The sequence below is a fragment of the Rhinoraja longicauda genome, chromosome 24 (assembly GCF_053455715.1).
Source record: "Rhinoraja longicauda isolate Sanriku21f chromosome 24, sRhiLon1.1, whole genome shotgun sequence".
NCBI classification, from domain to species: domain Eukaryota; kingdom Metazoa; phylum Chordata; class Chondrichthyes; order Rajiformes; family Arhynchobatidae; genus Rhinoraja; species Rhinoraja longicauda.
In genome coordinates, this window is record NC_135976.1 from 30,959,354 (window position 1) to 30,972,526 (window position 13,173).

Genomic DNA, 13,173 nt, shown 5'->3' on the forward strand with positions numbered 1-13,173 from the left:
GCAAAGTTAACTATTGGACCACTTGCTTTCTGATTCATTGTGAATCTGATGGAATCTGACCAAAATGACCTTCACTCATTGTGTTCTGGTGCAGTTTTATTCTGATCGCCACTGCAGTAAGTATAAGAAAATAACTGCAGATGCTGGTACAAATCGAAGGTATTTATTCACAAAATGCTGGAGTAACTCAGCAGGTCAGGCAGCATCTCAGGAGAGAAGGAATGGGTGACGTTTCGGGTCGAGACCCTTCTTCAGACTGATGTCGGGGGGCGGGACAAAGGAAGGATATAGGTGGAGACAGGAAGATAGAGGGAGATCTGGGAAGGGGGAGGGGAAGAGAGGGACAGAGGAACTATCTAAAGTTGGAGAAGTCGATGTTCATACCGCTGGGCTGCAAGCTGCCCAGGCGAAATATGAGGTGCTGTTCCTCCAATTTCCGGTGGGCTTCACTATGGCACTGGAGGAGGCCCATGACAGAAAGGTCAGAGTGGGAGGGGGAGTTGAAGTGCTCAGCCACCGGGAGATCAGTTTGGCCACTGCAGTAATATTCTCTTCATGTACAAGCTACTATTTGCACTCGGGATTTCAATGCATTGAAATGTAAGTGGCTGACCGAGAAAGCGGACAATCCGGTGAAAGCCCACGCGGTCACGGGGAGAAGGTACAAACTCCGTACGGACAGCGCCTGTAGTCACAGGCTAAGACTGAAAAAGTCGTGCAGTGCTGGAAAGACTCTCTTGGGAATGAGACTTTAAACTAAGGCACCTTCTGAAGACTTGGGGGAACTTGAAAGATCTTATGGCACAATTCTTTTTGACTTTAGAGATACAGAGCGGAGACAGGCCCTTGGGTCCACTGGGTCCGCGCCGACCTGCGATCACCCCGTACACTAGCAGTGCCCTTCGCACACACTAGGGACAGTTTCAACCAAAGCTAATTAATCTACAAACCTGCACGTCCTTGGAGTGTGGGAAGAAACTGGAACACCCGGTGGAAACCTTGCGAACCTACACGCAGAGAACGTGCAAACTCCTTACGGTCAGCATCCGTAGGCAGGATGGAACCTGGGTCTCTGGCGCTGTGAGGCAGTAACTCCACCACTGCACTGTTGCGCTGCCCATTTCTTTTTCAATAGATGAACTTCCTGTTATCTTTCTACCAAATCCTATTCCTTTAATAATCCCACTGTTGGAAGCAGTCTCTCAATGGTTGGCCCAGGACCAAGCAGAAGATTCTTGTTGTCAACTTGTAGCTAGCAGGGGGGACGGGCAGTGTATCAGCTGTTGGACAGAGTTCCCATTGATGCTCAGCCTACAACAACACCAACATGCTGAAATACATCCAACAACAACTAACCTTTGCTTTTGAGGCACACGGGGAACTCGTTCCTGGAAACAATAGACATTTATTTGTCTCGTGCATTGCATCTTCCTGCAGATGCGTCAGACTTGAGCGTACTCTACCGCACCGGAGATCTCTCTCACAGCTATGGCTCTTTAGTTTTGTTTAGTTCAGTGATACAGTGCAGAAGCGGGCCCTCCGACCCACCGAGTCCACGTCGACCAGTGACCCCCCATACACTAACACTGTCCTACACACCAGGGACAAGTTACAGTTTTTACCGATTAACCTACAAACCTGTCTTTGGAGTGTGGGAGGGCACCAGAGAACCCGGAGAAAACCCTTGCGATCACAGGGAGAACGTACAAACTATACAAACAGCACCCGTAGTCAGAATCGAACCTGGGCTTCTGGCGCTGTAAGGCTGCAACTCTACCGCTGTGCCACTGTTCCACCCCTAAAGTTGTTGATAAGTCCTTGATTGATTTCCTTCCTTCATCCCCACCCTCTTGCTACCACGGAGTCAGGGGGTACGGGGAGAAGGCAGGAACGGGGTACTGATTGAGAATGATTAGCCATGATCACATTGAATGGCGGTGCTGGCTCGAAGGGCCGAATGGCCTACTCCTGCACCTATTGTCTATTGTTATGACAGTGTTTCTTATTTGAGCTTCAACCAACTAACTGATTGTGGATGGCAACATGGTGTCATCTTCAAACTAGTAAAGGCGAGTACAATGATGATATTTAAAGGACACATGGGCGGGTAGATGGGTAGGGAATGTTTGGAGGGTTTTTGGGCCAGGCACAAGCAAGGCTGTAGATATTAACATTCAGTGTGACGGAGGAGGAAATCAACATCTGTGCGTGGAGGCGGACAGATGGGCGGCCACGGTGGCGCGGCGGTAGATTTGCCGCCTTACAGCGAATGCAGCGCCGGAGACCCGGGATCAATCCCGACCACGGGCGCCGTCTGTACGGAGTTTGTACGTTCTCCCCGTGACCCGCGAGGGTTTTCTCCGAGATCTTCGGTTCCCCCCCACACTCCAAAGACGTGCAGGTATGTAGGTTAATTGGCTTGGTGTGTGTGTAAATTGCCCCTAGTGTCAAGTCAAGTCAAGTCAAATTTATTTGTCACATACACATACACGATGTGCAGTGAAATGAAAGTGGCAATGCCTGCGGATTGTGCACAAAAAAATGTGTGTAGGATAGTGTTAATGTGCGGGGATCGCTGGTCGGCGCGGGCCCGGTGGGCCGAAGGGCCTGTTTCCGCGCTGTATCTCTAAAATCTTTTTCTAAAAAGGCATTTCAGATCAGGACCTTCCTTCGTTCTGATGGTTGTTTTGGATTTCTGATCGCCGCTGTAGAGGATGCTGTTTTTCACTGACCGGGCATCCTTCTCTTCGCAGATCGATTACCCGACCTCTGCGTTCGACGTCAAGTTCGTGACCCCGCCTCCGGCGGAGTTCAGCCCCAAGTACGGGTTCAACAGCCTGGACACCGCGTCGAGGAAACACCTGATGGAAGTGATGCAGAAAAAGTCGCTCTTCTGGTAAACGTCTGTGATGATAAATGTTGATGTTCTGTGAGGAAATCGAGGAGATGCTGCCGAGGGTCGGCTTTACCAGAGCCTAACTCGGCGTCTCGGAAAGTACGAGACGTGCAGTTTCTAGTCTTTGATGCACCCGTTTAAATATTTACAGAAAATGGCAGGAACAACACAATTGCGGGACCTATTTTAAGAATTGTTTATTCCGATTAAAATTTGATTCTTAGACAATAGACAATAGGTGCAGGAGGAGGCCATTTGGCCCTTCGAGCCAGCACCGCCATTCAATGTGATCATGGCTGATCATTCTCAATCAGTACCCTGTTCCTGCCTTCTCCCCATACCCCCTGACTCCGCTATCCTAAGAGCTCTATCCAGCTCTCTCTTGAATGCATTCAGAGAATTGGCCTCCACTGCCTACTGAGGCAGAGAATTCCACAGATTTACAACTCTCTGACTGAAAAAGTTTTTCCTCATCTCAGTTCTAAATGGCCCTACCCCTTATTCTTAAACTGTGGCCCCTTGTTCTGGACTCCCCCAACATTGGGAACATGTTTCCTGCCTCTAACGTGTCCAACCCCTTAATAATCTTATACGTTTCGATAAGATCTCCTCTCATCCTTCTAAATTCCAGTGTATACAAGCCTGGCCGCTCCAGTCTTTCAACATAAGTCGCTCCAGTCTTTCTTGTCTTGAAGTTCTCCAAAGCTTATGATCGAAGGATCAAAGCATTTTTTTTTTAGTCCCTCGAGATTTAAACAGGAAGCAGTGAAAAGGTTATGCTACGTTCATTGAAAGAGAAGCTCGATCAGAACAGTGGTGCAGCGGTAGAGTTGCTGCCTCACAGCGCCAGAGACCCGGGTTCGATCCTGACTACGGGTGCTGTCTGTACGGAGTTTGTACATTCTCTCCCTGACCTGTGCGGGTTTTCTCCAATTTCTTCCCGCACTCCAAAGACATACAGCTTTGTAGGTTGATTGGGCTTGGTATAATTGCACATCGTCCCCAGATAGTTAGTGTACAAGGATCGCTGGATGGCACGGACTCGGTGGGCCGAAGGGTTCGTTAACAGGCTGTATCTCTAAACTAAACTAAAGAGTTTACACAAGAAGGGTCTCGACCCGAAACGTCACCCATTCCTTCTCTCCCAAGATGGTGCCTGACCCGCTGAGTTACTCCAGCTTTTTGCGTCTACCGGAAGACTTTACACTTTGTCTTGATTTTTTTTAATCGGATCTGGAGAAAGTTAGAGATTGTACAATTTTGAACCTAGTGCAAAGGGAAGGTGGTTAAGTGAAGGCGGAGAAGAAGTAAGTGACCTTGGATGATGGTGAAAGACAAATGAAGAGGTAAAGAAAGAAATGATGAGTCTGCCGGAAGTGTAAGTGGTTCCAGCGGACAAACTGTTACAGCACTTTAAGTCCTCGTGTTGAAAGTCATAAAATGCCCAATCGAAAAACTTATTTATAATTTCTCAAATGTCATTGGAACAATGGTGAAGGTTGAAGACAGTGTGTGCATTGAGGGTGGACTTGGAAATAAAAAATGTCAAGATTAAAGGGCGGTCACGGTGGCGCAGCGGTAGAGTTGCTGCCTTACAGCGCTTGCAGCGCCGGAGACCCGGATTCGATGCCGACTACGGGCGCCGTCTGTACGGAGTTTGTATGTTCTCCCCGCGACCTGCCTGGGTTTTCTCCGAGAACTTCCGTTCCCTCCCACACTCCAACGACGTACAGGTTTGTAGGTTAATTGGCTTGGTAAATGTTTTTAAAAATTGTCCCTGTAGGACAGTGTTAATGTGCGTGGATCGCTGGTCGGCACAGACCCAGTGGGCCAAAGGGCCTGTTTTTCACTGTATCTCCAAACTAAACCAAATGAAAATTAAAGTAAAATGTGAAGATTTAACAAATGCATTGCATGGCGGTCACCCAATCTGCGCTTAGTTGATTCGTGGGTTCCCCTTCACCTTCCACCTCTTGCTTACCTTCACACACCTTCTGGTCATCCCTCCCTCTCTCTCCCTCCACCCATCCCTCTGTCCCCCCTCCCTCCCCCCCACTGCCTCTCCCTCTCCCTCACACTCCACCCAACCTCCCTCTGCCTCTCTTCTCCGTAACCCTCCACTCATCCCTCTCTCTCTCAGTGCCTTTGCCTCACCCTGCGCCCATGACTCCTTCTGCCCCTCTCCCTCTTTGCCCATCCATCCCTCCCTCCCTCTCTCACCCTCCACCCATCCCTCCCTCCCTCCCTTCCTCTCACTTCTCATCTGTGGAATTCTCTGCCTCAGAAGGCAGTGGAGGCCAATTCTCTGAATGCATTCAAGAGAGAGCTGGATAGAGTTCTTAAGGATAGCGAAGTCAGGGGGGTATGGGGAGAAGGCAGGAACGGGGTACTGATTGAGAATGATCAGCCATGATCACATTGAATCATTGGTGAGACCACACCTGGAGTATTGCGTACAGTTTTGGTCTCCTAATCTGAGGAAAGACATTCTTGCCATAGAGGGCGTACAGAGAAGGTTCACCAGATTGATTCCTGGGATGGCAGGACTTTCATATGAGGAAAGACTGGATAGACTCGGCTGGTACTCGCTGGAATTTAGAAGATTGAGGGGGGATCTTATAGAAACTTACAAAATTCTTAAGGGGTTGGACAGGCTAGATGCAGGAAGATTGTTCCCGATGTTGGGGAAGTCTAGAACAAGGGGTCACAGTTTAAGGATAAGGGAGAAGTCTTTTAGGACCGAGATGAGAACGTTTTTTTTCACACAGAGTGGTGAATCTGTGGAATTCTCTGCCACAGAAGGTAGTTGAGGCCAGTTCATTGGCTATATTTAAGAGGGAGTTAGATGTGGCCCTTGTGGCTAAAGGGATCAGGGGGTATGGAGAGAAGGCAGGTACGGGATACTGAGTTGGATGATTAGCCATGATCATATTGAATGGCGGTGCAGGCTCGAAGGGCCGAATGGCCTCCTCGTGCATCTATTGTCTAAAGTCTGAACATAGATGGTCCGGGGGTCTCCAATGAGGTATACGGGAGCTCAGGACCGCTCTCTAGTTGGTGATCGGATGATGCAGCTGGGAAGAAACTCCCCCGAATCTGGAGCTGTGCGTTTTCGCACTCCTGTACCTCTTGCCCGATGGCAGAGGGGGAAAGGGGGGAGTGGCTGGGGTGCGACCCGTCCTCTTCTGTGTCGTTTGTTTGTCACGTGCATTAACCATCAAAGAGTCAAAGTAAACCTTGGCCAGTGAAAGGCCTCCGATTACACACTAAATCCAGCGTCATTTTTTTCAGAGATCGGATGGCTGTAGGAAGTGACTGAAACAGAGACTGGGGATCAGGTGTGTGTGTGCAGTAGCCGTGTGGGCTGTAATTGGATCACGCTTGAATATGGTCAAGGAAGCAGTGATCTAATAACTGCTGGCAGATAGGCAGGGGAGAGAATAACAATGCAGGACAAAACATCTGAGCCCGTCTCACCGCTCACCAGCTGTGTCCGCTCGCCCGCACCTACTCCTGCGTGTACATTCATCTCCACGGCTGTAAAAATGAAATTGATTGAGTAGCATATTCTTCTTCCATGTCCTAGGGATGTCCTGAAGCAGCACACAACCAGTGTAGTGCGGTCTCAGTTGCAAGCCGGAAATAATGGAGAGAGACATGGCCATTCACCAGAGATAGAATGGAATCAATTGTTTATACACAGGGGTGGCACAGATGGCAGGGCTGCTGCTTCTTAGCGCCAGAAAACCGGCTTCAACCCTGACCGCGGGTGCTGTCTTTTTTATAAGTATCTTGTTCTCGGAGCAGAATTAGACCATTCGGCCCATCAGGTCTACTCTGCCATTCTATCAATAGACAATAGAAAATAGGTGCAGGAGAAGGCCATTCGGCCCTTCGAGCCAGCACCGCCATTCAATGTGATCATGGCTGATCATTCTCAATCAGTACCCCGTTCCTGCCTTCTCCCCCTGACTCCGCTACCCTTAAGAGCTCTATCTAGCTCTCTCTTGAATGTATTCAGAGAATTTGCCTCCACTGCCCTCTGAGGCAGAGAATTCCACAGATTCGCAACTCTCTGACTAAAAAAGTTTTTCCTCATCTCTGTTCTAAATAGCCTACCCCTTATTCTTAAACTGTGGCCCCTGGTTCTGGACTCCCCCAACATTGGTAACATGTTTCCTGCCTCTAACATGTCCAACCCCTTAATAATTTTCTATCGTGCCTGATCTATCTTTCCCTCCCAACCCCATTCTCCTGCCTTCTCCCCCTAATCCCTGATATCCTCACTGATCAAGAATCTGTCAATCTCTGCCTTAAAATATCCATTGAAGGCCTCCACAGCCTTCTGTGAATGCCACAGAATCACCACCCTCCTCCGACTAAAGAAATTCCTTCTCATCGCCTTTCTAAAGGTACGTCCTTGGACTGCAGAGGATGGCACACCTTTGACTTATGAGAAGCCGGAGCTCTTAATGAATCCAGCCTCGCACGTACAAACCACAAGGAAACTAGAGATGTTGAGCAGGGTTGGGATTGTGGAGAAAGGAACTGCAGATGCTGGTTTACACTGACGATGGACACAAAATGCTGGAGTAACTCAGTGGGACAGGCAGCATCTCTGGGGAGTAGGAAATGGGTGACGTTTCATCGTTCGAAACGTCACCCGTTCCTTCTCTCCAGAGATGCCGCCTGTCCCGCTGAGTCCCTCCATCATTTTGAGTCTATTATCTTTGGGATTGTGGGAATGTGCTTCCGAAACACAAAGTAGTGGCGGCGGAAATCGTAGATATCTTCAGGAATGGCATTAGGGAGATGAAGACCGGAGAGGCTGGAACAGCAGGGGAAGCAAAATGATGGTGCTAGTGTTGACATAATCTTGCACAAACCAGAACACTTACATTTAAAACGTCAGTGGTTGTTGTCGATGTATACCGACCAGGGAGTTAAGTGTCTGTTGTTCCAGCCTAGTGTTGATACTGCCCTCCACAGTGTAGAAGGTAACTTTGTGGAAGAGACCGCCCTCTGGTGCTGAAGATGACCCTGCCCGATTTGTGCAGGAAGGAACTGCAGGTGCAGGTTTCCACTGAAGATCGACACGGCGGCACGGTGGAGCAGCGGTAGAGTTGCTGCCTTACAGCGAATGTAGCGCCGAAGACTTGGGTTCCATCTGGGGTTGCCAGACTGAGTTTTTCAAAGTATATTTTCCTTATTTTTGTCGATTTTTTAACATTTTAAGAGGAAGTGCACCTCTGTTTGAACCTCATCTGTCGAGCAGTGACCCCATATTCTATTGGTTGCCAAGATCTCTTCTGTCTTCCTTTTTCAAATGCCAAATGGTGGTCACTTAACCTGTACTTGGTGAGGGTCTGTCTCTGCTTTATGTCTCTAACAGTTGAGAGATAGTCTGCCAATTTATAATCTCTTTTTAGGGCACGGTAACATTCTAATCTGCTTTGCTTTGGCTTTTGGTCACTTTATCCCAATGTTCCAAATAGGTTTCTTTGCATTTTTTTATTATTTGGTCCACTCTAACTGGTGATTGGAAAGGAGTGTTGATCTGAGACTGGTCAAGGTTTCGCTGGATAGGGGAGCTCTTTTCTGGGTTCCCCTCTTGGGTTTGGAGGGCTTTGAACTGGAGGGTGTCTGGGGGACTAGATTTAAGGTGATTCCAAAAATTTAGTGCTGGTTTCTGTATATTTATTATCAGTGGGTATCTACCTAATTCCGCCCTACATGCGTTTGTTGGTGTTTTCCTTTGGATGCGGAGGATGTTCCAACAAAATTCTGCATGTAGGGCCTCCGTTGTGTGTTTTTCCCCATTTAGTATAGCTGTGGTGACTGAGCGGACCCCATACTTTGCTACCATAAAGCGCCTCTCTCTCTTGTCATCCTTCGTTACCTCTCTCTCTCTCTCTCTCTCGTTATCCTTCGTTAACTCTCTCTCTCTCTCTCTCTCTCTCTCTCTCTCTCTCTCTCTCTCTCTCTCTCTCTCTCTCTCTCTCTCTCTCTCTCTCTCTCTCTCTCTCTCTCTCTCTCTCTCTCTCTCTCTCTCTCTCTCTCTCTCTCCCTCTCCCTCTCTCTCTCTCTCTCTCTCTCTCTCTCTCTCTCTCTCTCTCCTCTCTCTCTCCCTTCTCTCTCCTTCTCTCTCTCCTTCATTAACTCTCTTTCTCGACCTTTACTTTTTCCCCAGGCCACGTTCAGACCCAGTCTTTCCTTGGTGACAGTGTGTGGCCTGAGTACAACATTTTGCATGGGTTCATGTTGGTGCCTGAGTGCTTCGCGCAATGAACCTGTCCTTGACTCTCAGCAGACCCGTCTCGGGTGTCAAGCCTGTTCTCTGGTCGCCCTGAGGCTATCCACATCCAGGTGGCCTTCCGTAAATCTGTGTAGGAAAGAACTGCAGATGCTGGTTTAAACCGAAGACAAGACACAAACAGCTGGAGTAACTCAGCGGGACAGGCAGCATCTCTGGGGAGGAATGGGTGACAATTCGGGTTGAGACCCTTCTTCGTCCTTCTCTCCAGAGATGCTGCCTGTCCCACTGAGTTACTCCAGCGTTTTGTGTCTATCCGCAATAATTCTGTTGTGTCCTCGATGTCTGCTGCTGATTACTGATCCCTGTGTTTCTCTTCACCCACTCTCCCATCCCCTCTCCCCCCCTCTCTCCCCCCCTCTCTATCCCCCCTCTCTCCCCCCCACTCTTCCCCCCTCTCTCCCCCTCCCCTCTCCCCCCTCCTCTCTCCCCCCCTCTCTCCCCCCTCTCTTTCTCCCCCTCTCTCTCTCCCCCTCTCTCTCCCCCTCTCTCCCCCCCCTCCCCTCTCTCCCCCCACTCCCCTCTCTCTCCCCCCTCTCTCTCCCCCCTCTCTCTCCCCCTCTCTCTCTCCCCCCTCTCTCCCCCCCTCATTCATGCTCCTCCTCTCCCCCTTCCTCGTTCTCTCGTTCTCACTCCCTCTCCCCCTCCCTCGTTCTCTCCCTCTTCCTCTCCCCCTCTCTAGGCTGACTGCAGCAGACAAGGCGTTGTTGTGGGAGAAGAGATACTACTGTCATTCGGAGTGCAGCTGCCTGCCGTTGGTGCTCGCCAGCGCCCCCAGCTGGGAGTGGAGCAGCCTGCCCGATATCTACACCTTGGTGAAGCAGTGGAACTGCCTTGGCCACCTTGATGCATTAGGGTTGCTTCATGCTGCGTAAGTAGGGGGCGGCACGGTGGCACAGCGGTAGAGCCGCTGCCTCACAGCGCCAGAGACCCGGGTTCGATCCTGACCACAGGCGCTGTCCGTACGAAGTTTGTACGTTCTCCCCGTGACCGCGTGGGTTTTCCCCGGATGTTCCGGTCTCCCCCCTCACTCCCCTCAAATTGTAAATTGTCCCCAGTGTGTGTGGGGGATAGTGCTCGTGTACGGGGTGATCGCTGGTCGGCACGGACTCGATGGGCCGAAGGGTGCATCTCTAACGTCCATAACTACTGTGTGAAATAAATGCTTCATGATTCAGCCCCTCGATAACTTTTATATAATTCAAACGTCCGGCCTCCCTGTCCTCACCTTCCTCACCAGTGGAAAGATCCTCTCTCTCGATACACAATCAAATCTTTTAATCAGCCTCAGCGTCCGGTAGAATCGTCCAGAAACTAGGGTGAAATACAAGTAACATTGCAATGCAAGTAACGATACAGTACGTACAAACTACGAATAGACAAGTGCATGTAACATTAGGGCCAGGTAAAGGTTGTGCTAACAACAGCCAAGCCACAGTGCCACAAGGTCATAAGGAATAGGAGTACATAGAAACATAGAAAATAGGTGCGGGAGTAGGCCATTCGGCCCTTCGAGCCTGCACCGCCATTCAATATGATCATGGCTGATCATCCAACTCAGTAACCTGTACCTGCCTTCTCTCATACCCCCTGATCCCTTTAGCCACAAGGGCCACATCTAACTCCTTCTTAAATATAGCCAATGAACTGGCCTCAACTACCTTCTGTGGCAGAGAATTCACAGATTCCACCACTCTCTGTGTGAAGAAGAACTTTCTCATCTCGGTCCAAAAAGACTTCCCCCTTAGTATAAGAAAATAACTGCAGATGCTGGTACAAATCGATTTATTCACAAAATGCTGGAGTAACTCAGCAGGTCGGGCAACATCTCGGGAGAGAAGGAATGGGTGACATTTCGGGTCGAGACCCTTCTTCAGACTTCCCCCTTATCCTGAAACTGTGACCCCTTGTTCTGGACTTCCCCCAACATCGGGAACAATCTTCCTGCATCCTAGCCTGTCCAACCCCTTAAGAATTTTGTAAGTTTCTATAAGATCCCCCCTCAATCTTCTAAATTCCAGCGAGTACAAGCCGAGTCTATCCAGTCTTTCTTCATATGTAGAATGAGGCCATTCGACCCATCAAGTCTACTCCGCCATTCAATCATGGCGGATCTATCTCTCCCTCCAACCCCCATTCTCCTGCCTTCTCCCATAACCCCTGACACCCGTACTAATCAAGAATCTCAAGGGCGACTCAGACATCCATAGAAACATAGAAAATGGGTGCAGGGGGAGGCCATTTGGCCCATTGAGCCATTCATTGTGATCATGGCTGATCATCCACAATCAGTAACCCGTGCCTGCCTTCTCCCCATAACACTTGATTCTGCTAGCCCCTAGAGCTCCATCTAACTCTCTTTTAAATTCATCCAGTGAAAAAAAAAAGCCTTCTGTGGCAGAGAATTCCACAAATTCACAACTCTCTGGGTGCATTTTTTTTTTTCTCATCTCAGTTTTAAATGGCCTCCCCTTTATTCTTAGACTGTGTGGCCCCTGGTTCTGGACTCCCCCAACATTGGGAACATTTTTCCTGCATCTAGTTTGTCCAGTCTTTTTATAATTTGATGCGTTTCTATAAGATCCCCTCTCATCCTTCTCAGTTCCAGTGAACGCAAGTTAGATCAGTGTGATGCAGTGTTGACTCCTTGGCTCTTTTACCAGGTTTCCTGATCAGGAGCTTCGCCATACAGCCGTTGCAGTGGATGGACACCATGTCCACGTCTGAACTCGTGGATTTTCTCCCTCAGTTAGTACAAGTGAGTACCTGAATCGTTAGCCTGAAAACTGCCTACTGCAGTTGTACAGGGCCCTAGTGAGACCGCACCTGCAGTACTGTGTGCAGTTTGGTCTCCAAATTTGAGGAAGGATATTCTTGCTATTGAGGGCGTGCCAGCGTAGGTTTACTAGGTTAATTCCCGGAATGGCGGGACTGTCATATGTTGAAAGACTGGAGCGACTAGGCTTGTATGCACTGGAATTTAGAAGGATGAGAGGAGATCTTATCGAAACGTATAAGATTATTAAGGGGTTGGACACGTTAGAGGCAGGAAACATGTTCCCAATGTTGGGGGAGTCCAAAACAAGGGGCCACAGTTTAAGAATAAGGGGTAGGCCATTTAGAACTGAGATGAGGAAAAACCTTTTCAGTCAGAGAGTTGTGAATCTGTGGAATTCTCTGCCTCAGAAGGCAGTGGAGGCCAATTCTCTGAATGCATTCAAGAGAGAGCTAGATAGAGCTCTTAAGGATAGCGGAGTCAGGGGGGTAATGGGGAGAAGGCAGGAACGGGGTACTGATTGAGAATGATCAGCCATGATCACATTGAATGGTGGTGCTGGCTTGAAGTGCCGAATGGCCTGCTCCTGCACCTATTGTCTATTGAGTTTGTTCGTTCTCCCTGTGACCACCGTGGGTTTTCTCCGGGTGCTCTGGTTTCAGGTTAATTAGCTTCGTTAAAATTGTAAATTGTCGCCAAATGTGTAGGATAGTGCTTGTGTCCCTAACGTTTGTAAGTTATAGGAGCAGAATTCAGCCATTCATAGAAACATAGAAAATAGGTGCAGGAGTAGGCCATTCGGCCCTTCGAGCCTGCACCGCCATTCAATATGATCATGGCTGATCATCCAGCTCAGTAGCCTGTACCTGCCTTCTCTCCATACCCCCTGATCCCTTTAGCAAAAAGGGCCACATCTAACTCCCTCTTAAATATAGCGGAGTCAGGGGGTATGGGGAGAAGGCAGGAACGGGGTACTGATTGAGAATGATCAGCCATGATCACATTGAATGGCGGTGCTGGCTCGAAGGGCCGAATGGCCTCCTCCTGCACCTATTGTAAATAAATAAAATAAAATCTGTCCGCACAAAACTTATTTTTCAAAATTCTGGGTGATCTATTCTGCCATTGCAATTGTGAAGGAAGGAACTGCAGGTGCTGGCTCAAGCCAAAGATAGAGACGGAAAGGTG

At 49.1% G+C, this 13,173-nt stretch overlaps 1 protein-coding gene across 1 annotated transcript in view; it reads left to right on the forward strand.

Moving 5' to 3' along the window:
• Nucleotides 1–13,173, forward strand: part of pik3c2b (phosphatidylinositol-4-phosphate 3-kinase, catalytic subunit type 2 beta) — a 144,802-nt gene that overhangs the window by 88,542 nt on the left and 43,087 nt on the right. The window contains 4 exon segments of the mRNA XM_078420987.1: nucleotides 2,754–2,896; nucleotides 9,892–10,080; nucleotides 11,873–11,906; nucleotides 11,908–11,967. Of these exon segments, the coding sequence (XP_078277113.1) occupies nucleotides 2,754–2,896; nucleotides 9,892–10,080; nucleotides 11,873–11,906; nucleotides 11,908–11,967 (426 nt within the window).